This window comes from Bos javanicus, chromosome 22 (assembly GCF_032452875.1).
Source record: "Bos javanicus breed banteng chromosome 22, ARS-OSU_banteng_1.0, whole genome shotgun sequence".
NCBI lineage: Eukaryota > Metazoa > Chordata > Mammalia > Artiodactyla > Bovidae > Bos > Bos javanicus.
Window position 1 is genome coordinate 50271787 of NC_083889.1, and position 27582 is coordinate 50299368.

General features: G+C 43.9%; 1 protein-coding gene across 2 annotated transcripts; it reads right to left on the minus strand.

The window, feature by feature from the left end:
- Positions 1–1768: 1768 nt before the first annotated feature.
- On the minus strand, positions 1769–25930 carry RBM5 (RNA binding motif protein 5). Of its 2 annotated transcripts, XM_061397534.1 has the most exons (25): positions 25815–25930; positions 24419–24488; positions 22198–22363; positions 21315–21470; positions 17481–17550; positions 16925–16998; positions 14366–14449; positions 13465–13525; positions 12888–12953; positions 12017–12177; positions 11471–11568; positions 10773–10860; positions 10527–10604; positions 10371–10443; positions 9418–9503; positions 8947–9031; positions 8650–8741; positions 6855–7016; positions 6100–6249; positions 5946–6017; positions 4979–5158; positions 4591–4665; positions 3474–3571; positions 3266–3395; positions 1769–2406 (listed from the first exon to the last, which is right to left on the minus strand). In XM_061397534.1, the coding sequence occupies exons 2-25, from the start codon at positions 24433–24435 to the stop codon at positions 2281–2283; spliced, it is 2448 nt and encodes an 815-aa protein (XP_061253518.1). In that variant the 5' UTR covers positions 24436–24488; positions 25815–25930; the 3' UTR covers positions 1769–2280. The 2 variants fall into 2 exon arrangements, with proteins under 2 accessions (XP_061253518.1, XP_061253519.1); XM_061397535.1 differs by lacking the exon at positions 1769–2406 and having other exon boundaries at positions 3354–3395; positions 4554–4665.
- Between the last annotated feature and the right edge of the window lie 1652 nt (positions 25931–27582).

A 27582-nucleotide genomic window follows, 5' to 3' on the forward strand; every position in this document is an offset into this window, starting at 1 on the left:
AAAGCCCTGCACAGTGTAGCAGCTGTCCCAGCAAAGGGCGGGCTGGACTTGGGAACCCTGGAGGATCCCTCTAGGTCAGAGGAGACCCTTCCAAATTCAGAATTTGGGTTTTACTGATTGAGAACTTTGCACTGCTCTCATAGCACCACCATCAGCCATGGCTGGGAGGAACAGCAACCCTGTGGGCAGGGTAGGGCAGGGCAGGACCTGGCACACTCATTCCTGGGCTTGGGGTTGGAGCAGCCCATGACGGGCAGTGGGGAATGCCTGGGTCCTTGGGCTTAAGCCTCAGGTTCTCAGGGGGTGAGTCACTTATCACTAGCAGGATCTCCCAAATACGGTTTTACATGAGATCCAAGCAAGCGTACAGCCTATCAAACTGGAAGAAACTGCACCATGGGTCCCGATACAGGATGAGGGCAGCAGTCACCTGCTATGCTGGTGACAGGTATAGCTGTGGAACAGACTGAAAGTGGGAAAGCGGGGTGCCAGCTTCTCTGAGGGGCTGATGAGAGGATGGATGCTAAATTCATGTTTATAGGAAAGCCCATGGCAGTGGAGACAGCAGATGCAGTGGTCAAGAGCTGTCTTCATGAGTCTTAAACAGCTGAGAGGACCAAGTAGGTTGGGATCAAGCGCCCTTCCTGATGTGGGCACAGTTTGAGGCTCGAGAGAGCTGACGAAGGCCTGGCACTCCTGCTGGTGCTCGGCTGTGGCTTCCCCAGGGGAGCGGCTTGCACGGGCTCGGCCTTTGGTGCCCTGCTTCCCAGATCTCCTGATGGGTGTCCTCACCTGCAAAAGCTGTCCAGGCTGGCTGTCGGAGGTGTCTAATTAAGCTGCTTGTGACTGCTGCTCTGATGCTAAGAGCACCAGCTTCTGCAAGGGTTCTGGAGGTGGGGCTGGTCTCCCCGCCCTGGCCCCTAGCTGACCCTAGATGGGGATGTCAGTTGGGCCCTCATCTGAGGTTCCCAAGCCCTAGCCCACAAAAGCCCAAGCTTGAGCTTTCCGATTTGCCTCCACATCTCCCTAGCAAAGCTAGGCTCAACTTCTCCAAGGTACCCCCAAGGAAACTGGGATGAGGGCCCCTGCCCTTAAAGCTCCTCCTGTGCAACCCTTTATCCTGATTTTATATAGGCCAGGCCTGCCTGAAAACAGAAAAGTATGACCATTCACAAAAGCCATGGAGTTCGAGCTTTAACAAGTTTCCCCCTCCCTAAATTCCAAACATGAAGCCCAATCACTCAGTTCAGCCAGATGGGCAGCATGGGTAACCCCATTGCAGCTGGTCTTGGGAACAGCCTCAGACTCAGGCACACTTCCTGCCCTTCTCAAGCATGATCTTGCTGGCCAAAATGATGACAGGGATGGGACGACACCTTGAGAATGGAAAACCTTGCAATGTCCCTGACCACCTCCCAGGCAGCTAAGATGATTTGGAGAACTGGAGTGCTTCAGGAGAGAAAGGGCCTCTCAGCTCCTCCACCTCAGCAGAGGGCTCCTGTATTATGGCCAAAAGCAGGGAGGTTGTTCCTCACAGAGCAGTAACATGCCTGCCCCCATGTCTGGACTTACAGTCTGTAAAAAGTGAAGATGCACAAGTGCTCACACTCACTTAGGCCCAAAGGGAGTAGAATGAAGTGGAAAAGGCTGACTCAGTTATGATGGAATTTTCACGAAGAATTTTCACGTACTTATTTTATCACCAGGCTTGACTGGCTCCAACATGCTCTGCTTACCTGGCTACCCAAGAATAAAGAGACACACACACTCATTTTTCAAGGTATTTCTTTTGTAAAGGAGCCAGATTTGGCAACTAGACTGAAAATCTTCCAAAATTCTGTACAAATGTGTAATATACAAATATACATAAGGCTTTTGCCGAGAAAAGACAGCACAACAAATGACGAGGCGGCTTTGGTGTCACATACCACCCTAGGGCATCTCAACACCCCCTAGGAATGCAAGGGGCTGATGGACCACAACATAGGCTACACATGTAAAACACACACTACATTACAATATGTACACGAAGTATAAAAGACGCACTGTCCCCCTGGTCAGCTCACAGGCCCTCTGGCAGGAAGGCAAGCCATTCACCAGATAACCCATACAAGGGGAACTCAAGTGGGAGAACCTTGCAGAATGAACTGGTTCACCCTAAAAACCATTAACAGCACAGGGCATGCCCTTAAAGAGAAAGGTGGTCAGAGTGAATTCAGGAGATGGAGCGTTCCTTGTGCTCTTTGGAGCTCTTCGTCATCTCTCTCTCATCCCCGTGTCTCACTCCATCTCAGTGAATCGGGCAAACATGGCCTTCCGGACAGCATCTTTGTAGGAATCTGCACCAGACAGTCCGTATGCGCTGCCTTTGGCGCCTAGGCCAGCTCCTTTTAGCCGGACTTGAGCCTGGTGGGTAATGAAACTGTAGTCAGCAGCTGGCAGGTAGGGTGTGGACTGCTCCCTCTCCCCCATGTCTAGCCCACTCCCTACTGAGCTGGACCACCCCTCAGGAGACAGAAATTTTAAATGAAGACAGGGATTTCTACTTTGGAGACCTGGAAGGACTGAGGGGATCAAATGGGTGAGGGAGAAAGGCAGACAGAAACACACCCTCCCCCAATTCCATGCCTGTTCAGCAAGCACCGTGCCTACTAAAGGGCCCCAAAGCCTTACACCAAAGCCCAGTGAAGGTCTGGTAATTTTAGGTACAGATCATGGCAGGACAGCTCAAAGTCAGCAGAACTCGCCTGCACAGATCAACAGCAAGTGTTTGTTCTAGGCTATGGTGCCAGGTCAGGGAGAGAGCAACCACTGGCAGTCCTCTTGTCTAGAAGGCCAGTGGTCGAGGGCCTCTGGTCCTGAGCTCTGACTGAATAAAGCATTTCTTATCATGGATCAAAGTCCTACTAAAGGGTAATTTGTTTTATACATAAGCAAAAGTCACTTAGAAATGAAAGCACAGTACCTTTCTGAAAATCCGATCTAAGCTACTGAGTCAGCGTTAAGGTTTGTTTATATCGAAGGATGTAGAAAGACACAGCTTCTTAGGAGAAGGTAGGCTTTACCCAAAGAGACCCAAAAACCAGAAAAATCAAGCTGGGTGCCACACCTGTTCCTCCCAACTGACATCTTAAAAAGAGGGTGCAATATGGGATGGCTGCAGGGAATACAACTCCCACTGGGGCCCAGGCCCTCCGGGTGCTTCAACCTCATTCCATCTCTGGGACAAGCCTGCAGGCCGCTGAAGCCCAATCCCACTGCTTACCTCAATGGGGGCTGTGATGCCTTGACACTTTCTCCCCAAACCTGAGCCTTCCCGCCAACCCATGGCCTGCAGCATCTTGTTGCCAATGTTACTGTGGTCAATGCCATCTTTGGTGGGCTGCTCGTAATTCCTGCCAGTGGCAAACACACAGTTACTCAAAACAGCCAGAGCCCCAGCTCAGAAAGCGGAAAATGTGCACAACACATACACGGTGCCAGCATCAAACTGCTTCTTGCGCTTGGGTTCTGGAGGCTCTGGGATGCCATATTTCTCCCGTCTTTCTGCAGCGCGATCCCGGTATTTCATCTACATGGGAGAACAGCCCGGTTAGAGATATTCAATCAATCTGTCGCAGTCTCAAGCACCCACACTTCAGACTGTCACCTCAGGTGCTTCCTTCATCTGGAGCTTGGCCTTTTAGAGTGCCTGCAAATACCACATGCCCTGTTTCCCTGGCTGCACTTCGTCATATCCCAAATGGCAGGTTTGTAGAGATGATGTGTGTGTGGAACCTGGGGCAAAACTACATTTCTAACAACCAGTTTTATTTAACGAGTCACCTCTTGTCAAGCTCTTCAACCAGCCTGCTGGGTGTGGGCATTGCTGGGTGTGGGCACAGCCTGCCGAGGTCCTCGAGGGAGAGGAGGGCAGGGCTGCTGTTCTTCCTCAGCGTTTGGACAGGCCCACCTCCGGCAAGACAGAGCCAAGAGGTGGCTTCCTGAGACCTGCTCTACAGTCCCTGGGGAGCTGGCACCATTAAAGAGTGGGAAAAAACAGGAAGGTAAAAAGCTTTAGCTATAGATACCTCAGAACTATCTTGGGGTGAGCAACTTCAAGTCACTTGCTCAGAGGTTCATCTCTAAGCCATAGGCCTCCATTTGTACTTAAACTGGGTGGCTGGATCTCAACCTGCTTCATCAACCACCAAGTGACTGCTCATTAGGGGCCCCACTGCTTCCTTCCAGGTCACCTGCAATCATTCTGTCCTGCTGTTCCCTAGGTCTCGTCTGAGCTCCCCTCACTGTCCACAAAGGCTTCCCTGGTCAGGCCAAACAAGCTCACTCTGTCCTTACTACAACCCAGTGTACTTCACCAGTGGGTCTCTGGCACCCAGGGCTTGTGAGTGGTCTCAAGCACCCTCATGAAAGGATACTGTAGGGGTCCCAGTGCACACAGCTTGGGTCCAGTCTACACGAGCCATGACGGCCAGGTGACAGATATGTGACATACCCTACCCTGTCCCTGGGACCTGGAACAAGTGCTACGAGTAAAAGACAAGGGCAGTTACCCCAAGACACGCGAGCAGCACCTTGACCCCCATTCACCTCTCTCTCTCTCAGCTCCAAGGCTTCCAGCTCCTGCTCGCTCAGTCTGGATCGTCGGTAGATGTCCATGTTTTGCTGTATCAGAGATTTAACAAACACAGTAATTCGTATCTTCCTAATTTGAGATGTCAAAACATTATTAGTATCTATTGTGCTCCATCCAAGTCAAAGTCCAATTCATTACAACAGGAAAGCCAGAACTGGGTGTACCTGGAGCTGCCACGCTCCTTTCTACTCACAATCTGGAACAGACTATACTGAGGAGCTGCCTTGTAAGAGGCAATCACTTAACGCAGGCATTTATTGAACCTTCACTACCATCAGGGCACCCACAGCGTCTCGTTGCCTCCCCTCCCTGCCTCAGATCAGCTCAGAGAAGCATGGCCACCTTGTGGAGGTCTGAGAGTTGCTGGTGCCTGACCAGGGCGTCTTTGTTTGGGAACTGGCGCCGGCAGAGCAGGCAGGCCATCTTTTTCCAGTCGGCCAGCTTTTCTTCTTCACTCTCAAGTCTCTCTACCAGCTCCTCTTCGTTGTCACTGTCACCACTGTAAGCAGCAACCAGACCCCTCTAGAAACAAGGGGAAGGTGGGTCATTGGAAACGTGCAACAGAGAAACAGCAATGGCTAAAGTAACGCCTAATCCAAGCTGTGAGAGAATGCCCATTATCCATACGTCACACATAAGTGAGTAGAGCAGCTAGGTCTTCCAGTGCTGGGCCCGACAGCCTCCCACCACCAACCCTCTTGGGAACCAAGAAGACTTCCTGGATGACTTTTCTCAAACTACTGACCATGTCTGAAAACTTCAAATACAACAGATCAGAGTAATGACCCACTCAGGTGAGTATCTACCAAGTAAAACACGCTTTTTTGGTTTAATTTTCTCTTTCCAGACTGTTAAAACTCACTATTTACAAATGTAATAAAACTCAACTGAGCTCAGGAATCTGGGCTTTATTCTCTGTTCCATCTCACTTGCTCTCACACAGAGAAAACAAAGCCCTGAACATAGATTCTGTGTGCATAAGCTGCTTCAAATACCCACTGACAGGGACACATCCGTTTTAAGCAGGAATGAGTATTAGCCAGATGCTTAGCTCAGATGGTAAAGCATCTGCCTGCAATGCAGGAGACCCAGGTTTGATCCCTGGGCCAGGAAGGTCCCCTGGACAAGGGACTGGCAACTTACTCCAGTATTCTTGCCTGGAGAATTCCACGGACAGACCATGGGGTTGCAAATAGTTGGACACGACTGAGTGACTAACACTTTCACAGTAGCCAAGATGCAGATCAAAGTGAGACACAAAGCACAGACACAGCCTTCAAACACTGGTTTAAAGCTGGTACTTCCTTACTTTGAGGGGGTTGTCCTCATCTCCATTTCGCACCAATTCGGGGATGAGCTGTTGCCTTTCTGCTAAGGCTCCCTGGGAAACACAGAACAAGTCATAAGCCTCCAGTTTTACCGAAGCTGCCCTTATGAAGTAAGGCCATCCTTGTTACTGTTACCTTCTTCTCAAAGAGAGCAAAACCGGCATCTGCGGCAGCAGATTCTCTCCTTTCTTCTTCCCTCAAAGAATTAACAGGTTGAAAGCTGTTTTTAAAATTTTCTTTCTGCTTGTTTAAACTCTTAGCCCAGCGTTCCATGTCTTTGGCGATCTACAGTCAAACAACAATGACAGAGATTTAGGTAGAGGAACTTAGCAAACAGTCTCCTATGCCAAGAGAACAAGCCATTATTGTAACAAACTGTAACAAAACCCCTTTTGCCCTTATCTTTTTTGAGATACTGCATATTACCAAAGTCATTAATGAATATTGTTCCAAAGTCTGTGAGTCTTTCAGGCAACTGACAGATAACAAAGAATAACACTAAAAAACTGCACAATGTTCTAGGAACTTAGGGCTTCCCTGGTGGCTCAGATGGTAAAGAAATCTGCCTGCAATGCAGGAGACCCTGGTTTGATCCCTGGGTGGGGAAGATCCCCTGGAGAAGGGAATGACTACCCACTCCAGTATTCTTGCCTAGAGAATTCCACAGAGAAGCCTAGCAGGCTATGGTCCATGTGGTTGCAAAGGAGTTGGACATGACTGAGCCACTAACTAGACTATGAGCTTAATGTAAATAAGATGTATGACCCAGTCTTTAAGAATCCAAATAAAGCTAAATGCCACAGCTCCACCCCACCACTTGATTTAAAAACAAACAAACAAACAAAAAAAAACAGATAAAAATGGGTCTGCTGGTTGGGTCATGATCTTACTTGCTGGGCTGTTTTGCTCTTGGGTTTCTCCTTCTTTTCCTTTCCTTCTTTTGCAGGAGGTAGGCCTGTCTGCTGGTGGGAGTTAGACTCCGCAGCCAGCATGTAAGTCTCCTTCTCTCCATCCCAGTATAGGTACTGCTGCGTTAAGGAATTGTAGTAATACTAGAATAAAAAACACAATTAATGTAGACTTTCTCCTGGGTCAAACCACTAACCAACCTAAAGGAGTATTTTTACTTCTTTACATCTCCATTATTTTGTCAAAAAAATTAAACATAAAAACATAAAGCATGCCGCAGACCAGTAATATTTCCTGGGCAGAGAGGAGGTGCTATCCACCTTGGTGTAGGTGAGGATGGTAAACCAGCTGGCCAAGAGGTGTGAAACTTCTTGGGTGAGTAGAATGTGGTTTTGAGAGTCTCGAGGTCCCATTAATTAATACCTGGGCCGGGAGGGTACCCAAAGAGCAATAAGCCTGACTCCTTTCCACAGATAAGACCATTTACACAAACCAGGTGGCCAGAGCAAGTGGTTCAGGAGGAGCTTTTTCTCACACGTCCTCCATGACAGTAAGTTAACATCTCATTGCTAGGTTCAACCATACAGAACCCTGCCTGTTCTGTTTGGACGCCCAGGCAACCAAACAGGGTTGTAGAACACCAGCTCGGGAACCTGGAAGGAGGTGACAGGTGAAGGAACCTGATCTGAAGTGTGTGGGGAGAACCACAAAAGAGAATGGGTGGCAGCTACCTCTCCTCTTCTCTATTGTCCAATCGCTTACTCTACCTGCTCAACAGGGGCTCAGGAGAGACTGCCTTTTGTATCTTTTCCAGGGGAGGCAGTGCACGTCAGACACAGGAGCCCCAACTTTTATGGCCACCAAGAACGGCCTGGGAAATGGCCAGACTCCACAAGAAGAGCAGTGGTAGCAACATGTACAGGCCCCAGCCTGCTTGGCAGGTCCCACACAGCGTCACACCTGACTCTCAGAAACCACAAGCTTTCAATGCCAAATTCCTGTTAAAAGCACTTATTTTTACTATTCTATATATATACACAGCTTCTGGTCATAAACAGTTGCTTATTTATGGAGTGTTAATGTTGCCTCTCCTCTTTAAAAAGTTCTATACACTGCCAAAAATAAAATATCACTCCACAGATCTGCTGATTTCTACTCTCAAAAATACTAAGTAAAAAAAGAGCTGTACAGAAAAAGTCACATATTATTTGATTCCATTTATACAAAATGTCTAGAACAGGCAAACCTAGAGAGACAGAAAGCAGTGGTTGCTGGGGTGGGAAGGAATTAGGAAGTAACTGCTTAATATGTAGGGTATAGGGGTTTTTTTTCAGGTTGATGAAAACGTTCATCAACATTAGATGATGGGTGTCCAACACTGTGACTACACTAAAAAAACTATTGAACTGAACACTCTAAATGGCTGAAATGTGAATTTTCCCTCAGTTGAAAAAAATCACAATTTAAAATTTGTATATAGGTGTCTACATGAAAATTAACAGTCACCTGAAAACTTTAACGTGACAAAATAATCCATGGTAATAGGAGAAAGAACAGTGCTTGGGGCAGGGGAGGTGGGACTGACCAACAAGAGGCACCAGAGAATGTTTAGTGTGGTAGGAATGTTCTTGCTCTTATTGTGGTGCTGGTAAATGAACCAATGTATATATATGTAAACAAACATTCAAAGAACTGCAAGAACTGCATGTGTCAGTTTCATGAATTTTTCAGTAAGTACATTACACCTCAAAACGTCTGTTTTACCCCTTAAATTACCTGTGAGTTGGGGTCATAGTACAGCCCTGTTGTTGGATCATAGTAATATCCTGAAGATTCATCATACTGATATGTGGATGTGTCAGGCACGGCTGCAAAAACAAAACCCAGCACACAGTCATTCCAGGGAAGAGACTGGCTTTACTTCCAATTCTAAGCCACTGAGATGCAGCAGGTCGTCTTCTCTCACATCCCCACGTGTCCCGCTGACACCCACAAAGGGAGAGGAGCGCTTATTAAACAAAATCAACAACTAGGACCTTCCAACTGTCAACAGCCCCATGAGGTTTGGCTTACCATATTTGGTACCAGGAACTACACCAGTAGGGGAAGCGGCTGGGGCCTGTGTACTTGTGCTAGTGCTAGGCTGTGCTTCCTCAGTCTGGAAAGAACAGCAGCTTCAATATAGTTTCAACTGTAAAGCCTCTCAAGAGAACTAAATCACTGCAATCATCCAGCAGGAAGGGCCCCCTGACAGACCCACTGTAGCAATGGTCTAGGGCAATCCTTGAGCAAAACACATGCTGACAACTGTCTTCCTAAAGGTCAAGTCGAAGCATGCATACTATAAACAGACCCTGTGTGGAATCTTGCACTTAAAATACAGACACAAAATTACTTCAGTACATAATACGATTAGACAGAAAGAAGTAAGGTTGGAATGTGTGTATCAGTCAATCCTGGCTCACACAGTGAGAAAAGGTAGTATTTGTATAGCAACAGTTTCCCCAACAATCACCAGTTCTATATCTAAGATGACAGGATTACCGGAGAGCTGGGTGGGTTGGAGGTCTGATTATACAGCTGGGGACTCTGGGATACGACAGCCGCTGAGGTGGTGGTCACCGCTGTGCCTGATGATAAACACCGGAGTTACAACAGCCAAGGCACTGAACTCTAAACCAAACATCCTTACCTGGAATGCCCAATCTAGAATCTGTCTTTGTGTATGTCAGTTCTTAACCACCTAAATCCCAGTAAGTACTCTTTAACCTATGATATTCTCACTTTTATAATCCTACTAGAATGTGATACACAAAGTCAGACATTCTGTATGATGGCTAAGAAGAAGGTTTCCACATCTGCTCTGGGGTTGAAAATAGATTTAACTGCCACAACTTTGTAATACTGGAACAAAAACCAGAGCAATAGCTTTTAAGAGTGACTCTTCTGATTGATGTCTGGACAAGAGACTGCTCACCTGAACTTACATGGGCACCCACAATTCCAAACAGCACAGAGAGGGAAAATACTGAATTCAACTCAAGAATGAATGCTCATTATGGCATAGTCTCTAAGAGCTTCGTATCAGCTCCTGATATCCACAAGTGTTAATCACTCAGTCCTGTCCAAATTTTGTGACCCCATGGACTCGAGACCACCAGGCTCCTCTGTCCGTGGAATTCTCCAGGCAAGAATGCTGGAGTTGAGAAGCCATTCCCTTCTCCAGGGAATCTTCCTGACGCAGGGATCAAACCCATGTCTTCTGCATTGCAGGTGGCTTCTTACCATCTGAGCCACCAGGGAAGCCCATTGCACAAGCACTGCCGATATCCCCCCAGAAGCTTAGGTACATGGTGACAACCCTGAATGTGCCCAATCCCTCATCTTACAGGGAAATGGCTCTCCTAGATTTATTTGAATCTAATGAGAACATCTAGCTGTATGTCCTCAACTGTATTTGCTTAAACAGGAGATAAAACGAATATGAAATCTATTACCTGATGCAGATGATGCATCGGATTCTAACCCTCCAGCTTGTTGCTGATAAAACTGTTGGTAATCCTGTGAGTACTGAAGAAGAGTCCACCATTAAAGCTGCCATTCTTGGACACACTCTGGAGACCAGAAGTCAGATAATGGTCCAGTCTACCCACCTGAGCATACTGGGCATAGCCATCTTGGCCTGGCTGCAGGTAACTGTAGTCCACACTGCCTCCTTCGCCACTCTGAGACTACAATGTCAAAAGAAGAGGAAACATAGACAAACTTAGCAGACACTGAGGTCTTCAAATGTCCTTGGAGAGCTTCTAAGGCAAGCACAATCACAGAGCTGACTTCTGTGAATCTGGGCACCACCACCACCACCACACTACTTGGAGCAAAAAGATCCTTCCCTTTACCTGGGTGGATGACCACTGAGCAGCAGCAATGGCTGTACTAGCCACGGAGAAGGCGCTGACCCTGTTACCATCTGGTAGGACCAAGTCTCTGAAACCACAAAAATCCAACCATGTGATTTTATATCAGTATGCTTCCCATCACTTAATCCCACACTACCCAGAAAACAGTAATTCACTCCAGACTTTACTGGAAGGTCTGCAATGCCAGCAACACCACATTTCAGAGTGAGGAAGGGTTTCCACGGGCAAAGCCCTAAGTGGGCATGTGTCCCTGCAGTATAGCTGCTTTCTTTTGTACTTTTCTATTTAAGAAGGTGTCTACTTGATGAGCAATGATACTAGAAATGGGAAATTTACATCACTAGAATGAAGCTCTATATACATGAAGCTGTATTAGCATGCTGTTGTGGAAGGAAAGAATTATTTCCAGATGGGTCTGCACCATTCTGAAGCAGTTTGCATAGCATATATTCTCAACCCATCTACCAAGTCTGTCTTGTCCTGCTCTCAAGCCTTCTGGCAACTGGTTATTGAGGACAGGAGGGAATAAGTGCTATGAAGACAAGTGCATCCTTCTCAGCCCATCAGGAAGATTCCATCTCAGTACAAGAACACGGGCTTCGAGTGCAGTTAGCAGCTCATTCTCGAACAAGCATGCAGATGCAGCGGTTTGAAGTAAGGGCAATGAAGCCACTCACTTTCTGGCACTTTTTGCAAAATCAACCCCAATGGTTTTGCCATCAATTTTCAAAGGAGGATGGAGACTCTGTAGTATCTGTAGCAGCTGAGAAGCATCCTGCAGGAGAATGTGAAGAAAAACAATTTTGTCATCTTTGTCATGTAACTGAAAATCTCTACCATCTATCCTAGTCAAAGAAATTAAAAAAAAAAAAAAAGCAATTCATTATTGTCTGTGGATATGAAATCATGAGAAATTAAAAAAAGCCCTCTCTCAAGGTATCTAGTATTATTAAAGGAGCCAGTGCTAGGTCAATCTAAAAGCATGAAAAAAGACTAAACTGTGGCTCAGACTTCAGTTCAGCTAGTTATCTACAGGTATACCAATGGTATTTTTACCACTTACTAAAGCCATCAGCCTATAATTTAGCACTGCAATAACTGTCATTACTTAAGTCTTGAACTTTGGGCTCCAAGAACATTAGACGTAGTATCACAACTGGATGAACCACATTTGCGTCTTATCTCAGTTTCTTTTAAAAGGAAAGATTCAAGGAACATCTCACCATTGCAGAAGACAGCTGCACAAATGCAAAGCCTCTGTTCTGCTGGGTCTGTTTGTCTTTTATGAGGCGAATGTTATTGACAGCTAAGGACGCATAGGGAGACAGTGCTGTCATGATGGAATCCACCACAGTGTGTGGAGCTATGTTTCGAAGTATGATTGCTGCAGGTGAACGAGACAAATGACAGAGACATGCATTTCTACCACCAGTGCCTTTCAAAGCAGTTTCAAGTACAAACAAACCCATTTTGGGAGGTTTCCAGTATATTTGACCCTTGAATGCAGGGGGATGAGGGGGTGCTGACCCCACTCCCACCATGCAATAGAACATCTGTGTATAACTTTACAGCCAGCCCTCTGTACTGGTAGTTCCACATCCCCAGATTCAGCCAGTAAACAGTGTAGTACTGTGTGTGCTTAGTTGCTTCAGTAGTATCTAACTCTCTGCAACCCCATGGACTGTAGCCCACCAGGCTCCTCAGTCCATGGGGATTTTCCAGGCAAGAATACTGGAGTCGGTTGCCATGCCCTCCTCCAGGGGATCTTCCCAACCCAAGGACTGAACCCAGGACTCCCACACTGCAGGTGGATTCTTTACTGTCTGAGCCACCAGGGAAGCCCAGGGTAGTATTGTAGCATTCATTAAAAAAAGAAAGAAAATCAGCATAGATGCACATGGCTCAAACCCATTGTTGTTTAAGGGTCAACTGCATTTATCTTTCACTTTGACACTGAAAAGAAATCCAAAAATCAGTCTTTAATGAGACAATCTGAAGCCACTGACTGCTCATTAAAAAAGAGCAGGAGAACAAAAAACATCCAACGGAGATCAGTTTCCAACTTAACGGCCGAAAGATTACATTTGCACTTACTATCACAATAGTAATCAACAGACTGAACTGATTCTGTGGTTCCAGGGGGCACTTCCTGTTCAGAGTCTACAAGAAAGGAAAGAAAAGAGGAAGAATCAGTAATTGAAGACAAACAACAAATCAACATAAGAAATACATTCAAATACCAAAGTTTTAAGTAAACGGAGCTGTTATTTTTTCTTTTTTAACCATTTGTGGCTACAGTAAAACCTCATTAATTTTGACATGAATTTTAAATGTGGAATGCAAAAACCAGGCCACTGGAGGACTTCAGAGGACTTCATCTCTGTAGTAAAAAAAAAAAAAAAAAAGCAGATACAGAAAGCAAAGCAGGAAAGCTGACTTAATTTTGAAAAATAAAAGAACTCTTTGTATTCTTGCACTCAACACCAGGATCTACTAAATCTAAGGAAGGAGGTTTAAAGAAAATAACTACATAACCTATGGTAGAAGATTTAAGGAAAATATACACGTTATTGCTTAAACACCCCACAGTCTGTACTTTTCCTTAGGTTCACAGATAATCCAATTAGTCAAGTTTCAATACATATTCCCAAACAGCCAAATCTGGGCTTACCAAACTTGTCTGCTCCACATCGGAAGCATTTTAGTCTTTTCCTGAAATTGTTAAGGCAGCACTGGAAAAAAAAAAGTTTTATCTGTAATTCTATCTCATGGTAGGCCAGGTTTACTAGTAACAATGTGGATTAGAGCAAGAGGGTCACAGGCAAGTCCCAGTGAGGAGCAATAAAAGCAGAAGGTGATCCTATGCATTGAAGACAAGGAGCATTAACCTAAAAATTTCGCTATGTGAATGACCCCCAGAAAAATACATTCTGATGTATTTTGAAGTAGATTTCCATTTTTCTCAAGTTGCGGAGAAGTTTCAGTTCACCCCAAAACCCTGCAGCAAGCCACTGGCAAAGTTCTCCCTTACGTCAGAAAAGCACTATATAGACCACTCTATATACACAGATACAATGCGAATGGAATTCTGTCTAGAGCCCTGCTGGACATGTGACACCAAATACTCTCAAAATGCCAACAGCAACACCTACTTTGTGACTTTGTTGACACTTGCCCCCTTAGGGTTTTGCCCATGGATATCGTTCCTCACTCATAACAGATCTTATATAACTCCCTTATATAACTCGAGCAGGGCCACAAAGGGTTTTGTTAACAAAGAGATTGCCAAAAGATGAGAGCGCTAGAATTAAGAAACCATAAAGTAAAACAAACTTAAAATCTTAATTGAAACACTGGGCTTAAAATCTGGTTCTTAAAATCTCTCATGTTTGAGGGAGTCTGTCCTCTAATACCTACTCAGGAGGACCCAAGAAAGTCACAAAGTATGAAAATCACCTCCTGATAAAAGCTGGTAATCATATATTTTACTCATTTTCTTGTTTGGATAGTCAAACAAATAGAAAACAAAAAACCCCAAGAGTTTGGTTTGTCTGGAAAGAACACATGCTTACCTTGTTACAAAGCCAATCTTCAAACTTAGGTCTGGGATTGCTATAATGCATTGCAATATGCTTTCCTTGAATCACCAACTTTTTCTGTAAAAAAAAAAAGAAGTAATTAGTTATTCCCATTGTGAGGAACATGTGTCCATTTTCCCAGGGCAGAGCACACTTCGGAAAAATCAGTGCTCTGGAATTAAATGGACAACATACGGGGAGGACCAACCACCGCCACCTATACTCTGCCCATCCAATCCTTCAGATAGGCAGTAAGAGAATGGGATGCGGAGTAAAGGTAAACGGAGTCAGGGAGTGCTGAGAAAGCTGACACACGCTATAAACGCTGACATGCACCAGGCCGTGTCTCCAGCAGAGACAGAAGTCCTAACATTCAGCATTGACAGGCTGCCTGAGAGTTGACAATCTAGTTCAAAGAGCAGAAGACACAACTCTCCCAGTTCTGAGGTTGTCTCCTACTTTAGCCCTTAGCATGGTGTCCTTGGGCTTCGCTTCACTGTTCCCCCAGTCCCACATCCTTATGCAAAGTGAAAGCCTTTACATTTCCCCTTCACCCAAATTCCTGCTTCAGGATGTGTCCTTTGGGGACAATGAGAGGGAAACCCATTTTTAAAGGGAAGCTGGTGACAATTTTCTCAGGAGACACTAGTCTGAATGCCATCGATTCTAAAAACAGCTAAATGAGGTTTCTTCCTGCCAAGTGCAACCACGTGATGTCCTGAGTGACAGATGTGTTTTTCACTGAAATAAGATGGTACTCTCTTCAAGATGAGTAACCAGGAGGCCAATGAAGTTTCTTCAGGGGGTTAGGAAAAGTGTGTAAGTGTTCATATGCCACCTCATCCTTCTAGTCAACTGTGTGACTACAAGGGATTTTATTTTCAAAGGTGAAAATTCCGAGCTGAAACAGTTTACCAAGAGCACACCCAGCATCTGCCCCCAAAGAGCCTTCATTTTAACAGGAACACCTTTTCTGTTTTTTTTCTGGGGGGAGGGAAAGGGAGCGGGGTGTTCTGACACCGTCAGAAGGGATTTAAGTAGGAGGTTAGATATCCAAACTTTTTAAAGGAGTCTAACCCCTCCAAACATACATACTGTTGAGTAATTTGGTTCTTGCAAATCCTGGAAGAGTTAAGACATGCTGTGAATGTTGTCTCTGCAATATCTAAAGGCAAGACTGCATGTCTGGCCAAGAGGGAAAGAGCTGAAGGTCATCCACTCACTGTGTTGTATAGAAGCAAAAATAAAGAAGCTGGGAAATAAGTCAACAGATCATCCCACTAGGAGGGATGTGCTGGTTTGGGGAGACTCCAAACTATCACTGAGTCCCTAATCCTACTGGCCTTTCATTTCTGGAGTGAATTTGAACTGTAATGAAATAGTACATATTAACACAGCTTTGTATACATTAAAATTGTGCCGCTTTTAAGTGTCTTTCAGGTTTTAATTTCCCAGGAGTTTTAAACTCCCAAGTCATTCTGATACATCCATTATATTAATAAGATGCTTTAAAAAGATGCTGTCGTGTAAAGAAAGCAGGTTCACACGAAGCTTGTGTATGTCCTGAATTTTACTAGGATGGTGTCCATGGTACGAAATAAATTAAGATCTACCATTATAAGATCAGGTTGTCACCTCTGGGTTAAGGATGTGAGAGGCTTAAAAATCTAACAAGTCAATCAAGATGATATCCTCATTAGTGAGTCTCATTATTAATGATATTAAGTGTCCAAAGAATATAACTCTTATTTATGAGTAACAAATCATAAAATGCTACAGAGAAGCAACATTATGAGTTAAGCAAACTTCCCAGAATGCACTTGGTTAAGGCATTCAATACTGTGCTTTGGAGTTGTGGCAAAAAATGTTATTTATGTGCCAAGCACTGAACATTATCTTGATGAACTGTAGAACGATTCAGTTAATGCCACATCAAAGAAATCATCAAAGATTTGCTTTGAACAGACTGTAAGAGGCATTCTCAGGGAGATTAGGATGTTAATGCCACTCTAACTAGATTAGACAGCAGCAGGACACCAGCTCTTAGGCTAATCTCATCAGACTTACTGTTCATAAATTCTATTAGATCCTTAAATAGTTCTTGAAGACCCATATGAGCAGTTATGCCTCTAGGAGGCTTGAGGTCTCCAAGTTGAAATAATTACTTACAAAATTCCTACAGCAGACTTCAATTATATTCTCTTCATTGTCAAATTGAGAGTTGGATAATCTAAGATGACTCTCAAAGGACAAAATAAACAAGAATATAATCAGGGGAGGAAAGGGGGAATATTCAAGATGTTCTGATAACTACCAGACAAACATTCAGTGGTTAACAAAGCCATGTCAGGTAGCCATGTTTAAAGGCAGAGCAAATTCTGCGGTGTAATGTGTGGTACTGTATTTATTCCAGTAACATCAATTTTAATATATACAAAGCCTTTTTTTTAAAAGTCACTCCTTTGGAACAAACCACTCCTTCAACCTTTTTTTTTTTAATTGTACAGACTTGTTCCATTTTCATGAATATCTAGACTTGGTGAGTGAAGCAACCTGATTGGCTTCCATCCAGCTGGTAGCATCTTGCAAGTGATAAAACTCCACGAAGGCGAAACCACGGCTTACACCTAGAGACAGCATTCAGATATAGACGGGATACTCGTGTTAGTCAGTTCCTTTATAACAGGTGAATCTCTCTCCCACTGCTTCAACACTGCGTGACAAAGCCAATTGGGAAGCAGCTTTACAAATGTGACTTGACTTGGGGATCTTCTTGATACTTTGCCATGGCAAGGAACCAAGCCGCCTGAACTAAATGCCATTCGATTTGATTCCACGCTTAAAAACCATGCAACCGATTACAAACAAACAAGGAGTTTATACATCACTACTTACCGAAGGGAAAAAAAAGCCCCTAAAAACAAAGTTTTTAAAAAGGTCCTCAGGTGCTTTCTAACATCGTTTTCAAAGAGTCACATTCCTTAGCCATGGCAAACCTTTCATTCTGAATTCATGTGCTTGAAGACTGGGGAATATCAGGATGTTCTTTAGGGACTGAGGTGGGAATGGGGAAGAGAACCAGAACAGCAGGAACTAAGCAAGCTCTCACCTGTTTTCCTTTTCATCAGCCTCACGTCCGCAGGCTGAGGGCCTTCAAAGGATTCCATCATTTCTCGAATCTGCACAGGGTTTTACACATTTACTGTTAAAGCTTTAGCCACAAACCATTCCACACTAGAGCGTTCAAAGACTAGGGATTACATCAACTTAAGCTTATATTACTTAAGCTTAATTGGCCAAGCTTTTATACTTCTATCATCAAAATGCAATTAGTCTAAAAATAGAATAAAAGAAGGGAGGCTTCTCATAGAAACTGATGCACTATAACAGCTCTGAAAGCCTTCTTTACCTGCTGATGGGGGATTTCCTCAAGTACAGCTACTTTATGTTGTGAGACACAGCCTTGCTTGTGGTGTGCTGACCCTCAAGCCTCCACCCACCCCCTCAGGCTAATCTTGTCCTTTGTTCTAAAGGACCAGAGAGAAAAGAAAAAGATTTAAAAGAGGCAGATACTATGTCATCATACTCTGAAGTAGAGTCTCTGAAGGAGACTAAGAAATCAATAGCCCCAAAACAAGGAACTCCCTTAAGATGTTTTTTGCACAATGTCTTAAAGAAATAGTTTCCTTATATTTACATTAAAAAAAAAAAAACTTTTAATATTCTTAGGCTCCTAGTGAATCAAAGTGAACATGAATTGGGCCTGAAGAAAGACTTCTGGCTGCTAAGCTTATTACCAATTTCAAATCAAACCTTCACTGCAAAAGGCAAAATACATTAAAAAAGACATCAATCTCTCCAGCAATCATACCAGGCAGCAACACTCTCAGGAAAAACACCAGGGACAAATTTGTGAGAGACTCTTAGTGGCTTCCCCATTTCATTATTACGTGTAAAGGTTGCAGGATTATATAAAATCAGTCCTCAGTATTTGGGGTAGATTTGCCTACTAATTAAAATTCATTATACTCCAAATGAATACTACTTGCACTTTCAAGGTCATTTGCAAACACGTGCGGAGTAGTAAAAAATTTGAGTTGCCTGATGCACATGTTCCTGGCAGAGGTTATGCTATGCTTTGTATCAGCTTTCATATTGTAAACAGACGTCCTTCTCCTAGTCTATTTAGTGGCAGGTATTTCACATTTTTGTACTTTTTGGTGGCGATTTCACGGTTTAAAATGGCTCTCCAGGTGCAGTGCTGAAGTGCTGTCTAGTGTTCCTAATGCAAGAGGGCAGGCTGTGATGTGCTTCACAGAGAAGATATGTTAGAAAAGCTTCCTTCAGACATGAGTTACAGTGCTGTTGGCTGTGAGTTCAGTGCTAATGAATCAAAGTATATGTTAAATAAGGCACCTTTAAACAGAAATATACACGAAATAAGGCTATATATTGATCTGTTAATGAAAATGTTGTGACCAGAGGCTTACAGCAATCTAAGTTTGTATTTCCCCTAAGAGCATGAGTCAATACTCCTAGTGGCTTTGGAGACTACCACAAATAGAGAGTATGTAGAAGTGTTACATCAAGCCAGACCCAATCACCTGACTCAAGTTCATGCTTGGTAACATAGTTACCGATAACTTAGCTACCAGAGTAACTAAATACAAACTGGATGAATATACTGATACAGTAACACACATAGTAACAAAATTAACTAAACATAGTTACTCTAGGAGTTCACATGTCAGTGAGGGGATTACAAAGGACAAATAATGATGAAAGTGACAAACTGAAGTTCATTCAAGAGAACACTATAATTTTTAAATGCTTTTAAAGATCTCAATATGAGGAGGCTTCTCTCATAGCTCAGTTGGTAAAGAATCTGCCTGCAATGCAGGAGACCCAGGTTTGATTCCTGGGTCGGGAAGATCCTTTGGAGAAGGAAATGGCAATCCACTCCAGTATTCTCGCCTGGAGAATCCCATGGACAGAGGAGCCTGGCAGGCTACAGTCCACGGGATCATAAGAGTCAGACACAACTTAGCAACTAAACCACCACCAAAGAGCCCAATATGCAAATTTCTCACAAATATTGCACAAATCTGGGGAATCTCAGAAAGTCTACTTGGAAAAACCTGCCTTCTTATGGTAAGCACTTCTAGCTCCCTGAGAAGCCTGAAATAAGCAAGAATTACAATCTTGTTTCATTACCAGAAGGTAGGTCCCCCAGGGCCAGCTAGGGCATTGCTCTCCCCATTGCCACCCACTTCTGCAGGCTTCAAGGGCCACAGGCTTAACCGACTCAAGGGAACAACATGATCAACAAGTAAAGTTTCCTCAACTGACTCCTGCAGGATTTCTTCTATCCCCTACTCTACAAGCCCATGGCTACTGCTACCTGAGCTCAGCTCTGCCTTCCTTCTAGCCCCTACCACTCCCTGACTCTACCATTCAAACCTGCACAGCTTTTGTTACCAGGCAAAAACTTCAGCAGCTTTTTTTAATACTTAGCTGGGCTTGTAAAGATTCCAGCAGTGGCCCCCAAATATGATTTTCTCCTGCCAAACGTCTTTGATTTCAGTCAAATCAAGCTAGTTAGGGCCAGTACACATCTTATCCTCTGTTCTCAACCAGGTCAAAACATTTTCTATCTTTCAAGAATGAGCTCAACTAATAGTTCCCTGGAGCTCTTCCTTACCCTCCACCAGTAACACAGCTCCCTTAAAGAAGCCTCGAGTTACTACTCCACAGAACTACTTTCAACAAGACCTCTTCCGACACTTATCCCTTTCTATTCTGCATTGCCTTCATTATCTGTTGACTTTAGCTATCATCCTTAAGCGTTTATGAGGCAGGATCCATGATTCTATGGTGTAACAGTACACAGTGGAGCAAGTGTGTTTTGGAACACAAATAAATACCCACTATTAACTCAAACATCCCATTTCACATTTTGTCACTTAGGCTGTGTGAACTCAATACAGCTCTAAAATTCATAGTCAGACTATTACCTTGAATACCCTAAGACAACAGATACTGCCATAATGCTGTGCATTTATATGGTTTATAAAATATATTTTAAAACATCACATTCATTTTACAGACATTGGCTGGGCAGCCTCCTGAGTTCACGGGTTGGGGATACACATAAGAAATTCTGCCTGGGGACGTACCCGGTGGTCCAGTGGTTAATAATCCACCTTCCAATTCAGGGTTCGATCCCTGGTCTGGGAACTAAGATCCCATATGCTGCAAAGCAGCTAAGCCCACGTCCACAACTAGACAGGTTAAGACTCTGTGCTTCCAACCCAGGGGGCACAGGTTCCATCAGTGGTTGGGGAACTAAGATCCCAAATGCCCACACAGCACGGCAAAAAAAAGGGGGGGGCATGGGGGCATATTGGTAGAACAATGGACACGTACAAAGTTGCCTGCAGCAGAAGCCAAGTGGTGGATGGGGCTGGAAGCAATGGGTGAAGACCAGAGACACCACTGGAAACCAGGCAGTGCCTAGTACACCAAAGCCACAGTTGACCAGTCTGAGAAGGGGGAAGCCAGGTTTGTCAAAAGGCTTTCCAGAGGTTTCAAATGGATAATACAATGTCCATCAAATCAAAGGATGCTGAATCATTAAAATGTTCTTATGGATATAATCTCAGTGAATAAGTGACCAATTCAACAAAAATGTACTAACTACCTTCTAGGAGCTATTATTGAAAGAATAAAAACTGTCCCCTATAGTTCTGAAAGCTGTATATTGAGCTTCAAAGTCTAAATACAAAGATTATCTATGAGCTAAGTTGAGAGAACTTCACCCTACTTATAGAAAGGTACTTCACTAGATATTAGCTTGAGCTAAAAAGAACACAAGAAAATAATGGTAGAAGCTCAGAGTCTGTTGGGCCTACTAACGGCTCATTAGACAGTTGGTCCCCCTTACATCGCTCTCCGTGATGGTGATGGGAAGGCCACGAAGCATGATGGTCTTGCTCTCCCTCTCGTCACTGATGTCATGCCTATAGTCATGTTCACCATAGTCACCATCAGAATGGTAGCCATCTTCCGATCGGTCACTGTTCCTTCTTTCACGTTCTCTCTGATTTACAGTGAACAAAATTGTAATTCAAATCACACTGTGCTTTTTATACCCTTTGATCCACTCCATCCACTCCTAATAATTCATCTTAAGGAACAGATAATACCAGAACTCCATGATGATGTTCACCACAGTGTCGTCTAAAATAGCAAAAAACAAAAACCCCCAAACCTGGCAACAATCATTTAATTTCAGGAAGAATGTTTAATAACTCACCGAACAGTGTATCAACACACAAACAGTATTACTTGTTAAAGAAAGATGATTATATGAACAAAAAAAGAAAAAAAAAGTGCCAAATTATATGGGTAGCACAATATTACTTCTCAACAAAGTTGATGCATATGAAAAGAAATGTGAAAAAAAGCTATGCTACAATATTAAACTACAACTTTCAGAAACTATCTGAGGCCAAGGGATGGTATATAATTATGCCCCAATTGCCTCATCTTTAAAATGGGTACAGTAACTACATTATATGGTTGTAGTGAGATTTGAATGAGTTCATCTAAGTCATGTGCTCAAAAAAGTGCCTGGTGAGCCCTATGTAAACCCTGGCCAAGAATTCTGACTATAAGTCTCCGTCTGTCTTTGAGAGTTATAGCTGACTAAACAGATTTCAGAATACTGAAGTGTTTGAATAGAACACTCCTCCTGAGAGATTCTCACACTTGGTATACTTATTTCATAATTCTAACAACTCCATAAACAGTTGCTGGTCACTCACCTCTGGACTGTCATAGTCTCGGTAGTCGTCATATCTATCACCCCTCCGATCATCACTAGATCTTTTGTAATCTGAGTCCCTCCGCCTGCTTCTGGATTCACGCTCATCACGGTCATCCCTGTCTATGATGGAACCATATCTTCCACTGCGCTCCGTTCTACTCACTCTGCCAGGGAAGAAAATTTTCCTTTATTCTTAAGTAAATCACATTCTGTCCCTTTAGAAAACATGGTTGAAAAAAATTTCAATCCAGATTTTGGTTTATAAGGTATCCAAATAGTTCAATGGATCCCTTAAAATTTATCACCAAATAACAACTTACAATTGAGACAATTACAATTGAGACAGGTTGTCTGTCCATGTTTATCCTGCATTTCCCCAAGCCTGTGATCTACGTATCACTCCTTTCATCCCTGATTTCAGATCTTACTGATCAATTTAAATAAGAAGAATGCAATTACAGTTGTTCCTGCCAGGGACTGTTTTCAGGACCCGCTGCAGATACCAAAATCCATGGATGCTCAAGTTGCACAGTAAGCCCTCTGGTATACCCAATTCTGCATCTACAGATTCAACCAACCACGGATCATGTAGTACCGTATTTATTGAAGAAAATCTGCCTGTAAGTGGACCTGCACAATTCAAATCTGTGCTGTTTAAGGGTCAAATGTATTCTCATTTCATTCAGTTTCAAAAGAAAACATATCTTGACTCATCCACTCTGAAGGGTATTCTCACTACTGAGCAATGGACCACTGAACTGGATGAGTTAGTTTTTCTTTTTTTCCCTGTTAGGCAGTTAACCAAGTTTAATTGTTATAATAAGTAGCATCATCAGAGAACATTATTTCCTATAACATCTGATTTATTTTTGATTACTGGGCAGCACTGGGCTTTACAGGAAAATCTAATAACAAAAGGCTTAAACCCACTGGACCACAAACAGTTCTTTTTTAAAAAATTAATTTATTTAATTGGAGGGTAATTACTTTACAATATTGTAGTGGTTTTTGCCATACATTGACATGAATCAGCCATGGGTGTACATGTGTTCCCCATCCTGAACCCCCTTCCCACCTCACTCCCCATTCCATCCCTCAGGGTCATCCCAGTGCACCAGCCCTGAGCACCCTGTCTCATGCATCGAACCTGGACTGGCGCTCTGTCTCACGTATGATAATATACATATTTCAATCCTATTCTCTCAAATCATCCCACCCTCACCTTCTCCCACAGAGTCCAAAGGACTGTTCTATATATCTGTGTCTCTTTACAAACAGTTCTTTGATAAATTGTTTACCAGATTCATAAAACTCTGTGTAAGGACAAAATAAAGGGAAGGGCTATAGGGCATCATTTAGAGTATACAAATTTAATAAAAAGAAGTGAATGATAACAAATAGTCCAGGGCAATTTCACAATGTAAAGTATGTGAATGAGAGACCCTAAAACGGTAAATGTTTATTTGAAACCAAACAATGACATCATGTAACATGAACATTTCCTGAGTCCCAGTGGGCCATCAGTTTGATCTATCACTGGGACTGGATTCAATATTAAGAAGGAAGCTGGCTGAATAAGCAGAAGTTGTGTGTTTAAATCAAATGGTTTGAGTGGGAGACTCCACAGATGACACAGGAGCCAAATGCTCTCATCTTAATTCTGTTAATTCTTCAGCAGTTTTTCTTTCTTCTTTTTTAATGTAACCCATGGTCCAAAGCTTCTCAGCTCTATAATCTGGATCATCTTGTCATGGAGGAGACAATAATGAGAACTGGCCTTCACTGACTGCTTTCTACAGCCAGGTACTGTGCAAAGCGACAGGACAATTTCCTACTTTCTGCCAGAGGCTGTTATCCACACCAGGAACCTTCATGATTTCCTACTCCACCAAGCCTTCTTTGCTTAATTCTTTCTTACCCTTCAGGCTTCACCTTAAGAGAATACTTTCTCCAGGAAGCTTTCCTGGCTATTTCCAAGAAAACACAGGTTCCTAAGTGTTCTAACAGCCCCCTCAACTTCTTTTACCACAGGACAGTTCACACAGTATTTTTATTATCTCATTAAACCATGTGCTTATGCAAGCAAGTATCATGAAAGTGCTCACAGAATGCATGACACAAAACACAGACTCAAATATTAGTATGGTAAACAATTTTCAACAAATAGCTCAGTCGCCATTAAAATGTTGAGATCAAAGGCATTTACAGTAATAACTTACCGTTTGTCTGAACCCATTGTTCTACTGAAGATCTAGGACACTGCTCCAAAAGGTTCAAATTTGCTTTTTTCTAGGAGACAAGAGAGATCCGTTGCTGCAAATCTGGGAGATCACCTAAGTCAACTGTTTCATAGCTGGGACACCACTGAGACTGGAATTTCTTCAAACCATTAACAGTGATGATCTAAGGTTGAGGGGTGGGGGCCAACTGTCAACATTAAAATCAAACGATGGTTTTATTAACAATGAGCATAGCAGGAAGGCGAGCAGAGTTAAAAATATTAGATTCCATATTCAAACACAAACCCATAAAAGGATGCAAGCAGAAGATGCCTTCCCTGCTCCCACTGTAGGATTACAAAGCAAAAAGGGCACAGCTGCAATCAGCTCCCTGTGTTCTGAATCAAAGCAACTCCAATTGGGGTAGTTGAGCCTTAAAACATTAACCAAAGTGTCTTTATTAATACAAGGAGCTAAACGAAATTCAAAAATTACTCATGAAAAATTTAAAACCTTTCAGAAAGCCGATGCTGGGCTAACTGAAAATCGAGTCCGTTTAAAACGCAACGGCAGATCCAAAGCTATATCAAACAAGAGTAAACATCCGTACGACTTAATTCCCAGGTAACAATAATCACCACAGGTCCCTGAGGCAGCCAACTGGCCCCGCTGCGCACTGACGGTGGTAAAACATCACACAGCTAGAAGACCTTCGATGCTTGCGAGGTCTGAGAAACCAGTTACAGCCGTCCCTGGCGCCTGTTCTAGGCAGGCGCTTAACGAACATGGGAATTAATACAGGGAACAGAACCATCAGGGAGGAACAAGGGCCTGGGCAGAATCCCTGCTGCAGCCCCTCAACACCTGGGCACTGCCCAGACCCACCTCCGTGGGGAGTCGCGGGTGAGATGGCGGCGCCACGGACTGCACGACAGACTCAGGCGTCCAGCTTTCTTTTCCTGTTTGCACTTGCGCCTCCCGACCCCTAAGAGGTTCCCGGCCCCAGATCACCCTTCACCGAACAGCTTTTCGGAGAGAGTTGATTCCGGCGAACCTGCGGAGCTATGGCGGCTAGAGACTGTCAGGGGGCCCCTAAGAAGTATCTGAGGGACAGACGACGACTCCTTGCTCAACTTGGCCTGGGAGTTGGAAACACGTCCCGGGCGGGGCACACTCACAGCTCCAAGAGAAGAGGGCCTCGGGCTGGCCGGGAGAACGCTCTCTGAAAGCTGACAGCGCTGGTGGCGAAGAGGGGCGCGGCCCTCCAATGCCTCGGGTAGCCCTTCGAGATCCCGCTGGGGCTGAACGGCCGCAGCTTGCGGCTGACAGGGAGGCTCTATAGGGCCTGCCACAGCAGAAAGAACCGCCAGTCATTATGGGCGGCCACCGCACTTACCCCCAAGAAGGACGGAAGTAACAGCAGTAGCAGTTTATGCCAAGGAATTCCAACAGGGTACGGCCGCTTCACAAAATGGCGCCTCCGCCGACGGCCGTCTCCTACCCACAGTACTTCGCGCCTATCCCCTTCCCCCACTACACGTTTCCTAAAGAGGCGGCCAATCCGCGAAGGTGTCTGGCTGCGCGAGGGCTGCTGGGAACTGTGGTCGCTAGGGCAGCATGTCACTTAACTACAGCCTGTGTCAATTTCCTACGTATTTCCCTTTCTTCAAAATCTCGGCCTTGTATGCCTTTTCCAGATCCGGATTAGACCTCTTATCTTTATTAAGCATAGTAATTATTTGCCTTTGCTACATGGGCCTTAGTACAGTTTGTTTTCACTGACGCGATGTAAACCATCACATTTAATCTTACTTTAGGAGAAGGAACGTAGGTTGATCACCTTTTGCATTATTGAATGCTAGATTTTATTACTGGGCTGCATGCTTCACAAATATCTATTTCCATCTTCATAACCTCTTTGGGATGACTATTAAACCCATTTTGCAAGTCAGAAAAATCGACGTTTGTGGTAATTAAGAGGATTCTTGAAGGCAGTCTTCAGAATATTATCTTATTGATAATCTTTAGTCTAAGGCAAGGACACGGGAAAGTTACTTTCCAGGGTTAATAGAACAGTTGAACGGCACCATCGACTCAATAGACACGACTTTTGAGCAAACTCGGGGACATAGTGAAGGCCCGGGAGGCCTGGCATGCTGCAGTCCAGACAACTGAGCAATTGAACAACAATTTAATAGTTACTAATTGGCTGTCTAATGTGTATGCTGTGTTCAGTCATGTGTGACTCTTTGCAACCCCAAGAACTGTAGCCTGCTAGGCTCCTCTGTCCATGGGATTTTCCAGACAATACTGGAGTGGGTTGCCATCTCTTCTTCCAGGGCATCTTCCTGACCCAGGGATCGAACCCATGCCTACCTGTGTCTCCTGCATTGCAGGTGGATTCTTTACCGCTGAGCCACTGGGAAGACATCTCAAAATTAACACAGCCTGGGAGCCATCCATGACTTTTTTTTCCTTGCACTCAATCTGGCAGCAAATTCTGTTGACTCTATTTAAACAGCTGCCCCAAATGCTGTTCTCCTAGTCAAAAACATTATCACTGTCCTTGTTTTAGAAACAGTAGGTCACACTAAAAGGTCACACTATGGGTTCCACACTATAGTGGTGGAACTGGGATTTGAATTAGTAAATTTGGTTTGAGTCCATGCCTTCATCCACTAGAATGTAAACTCCAGAAGGGCGGGGACTTTTCTCTGTTTAGTTCACTACTATATCCCCCAGTGCCTCTGCTGCTGCCAGGCACATTGTATACCACTAATAAATACTCGTTGAGTGAACAAATGAATCCACTACCAAAATTAAAAGTGCAACATTTGCAGCAGAAGCAGCAGAGAGGCTTCAGCAATTCGAGAGATATTTGGATCCTGACTCATCAGTCAAATGGTGGTATACCTTTGTATCCAATTGACATAACTTGCCCACTGGCATTCTTTATAGATACAGTTTAAGGGAACTGATTTTTAAGGTCACATATACAGATTGAAAAACTAGACCATAAGAATGCAGAGGAAGGTATTAATTATGGAAAACCCAACTTATACTCTTCTCTTTTGGGGTAAGAAGAAATCTTTCAAGAATAAGTAGAAGGATGGCAAAAGAGATTTCAAACCAGAAGCTTCAGATATACCAGGAAATCTTTTTCC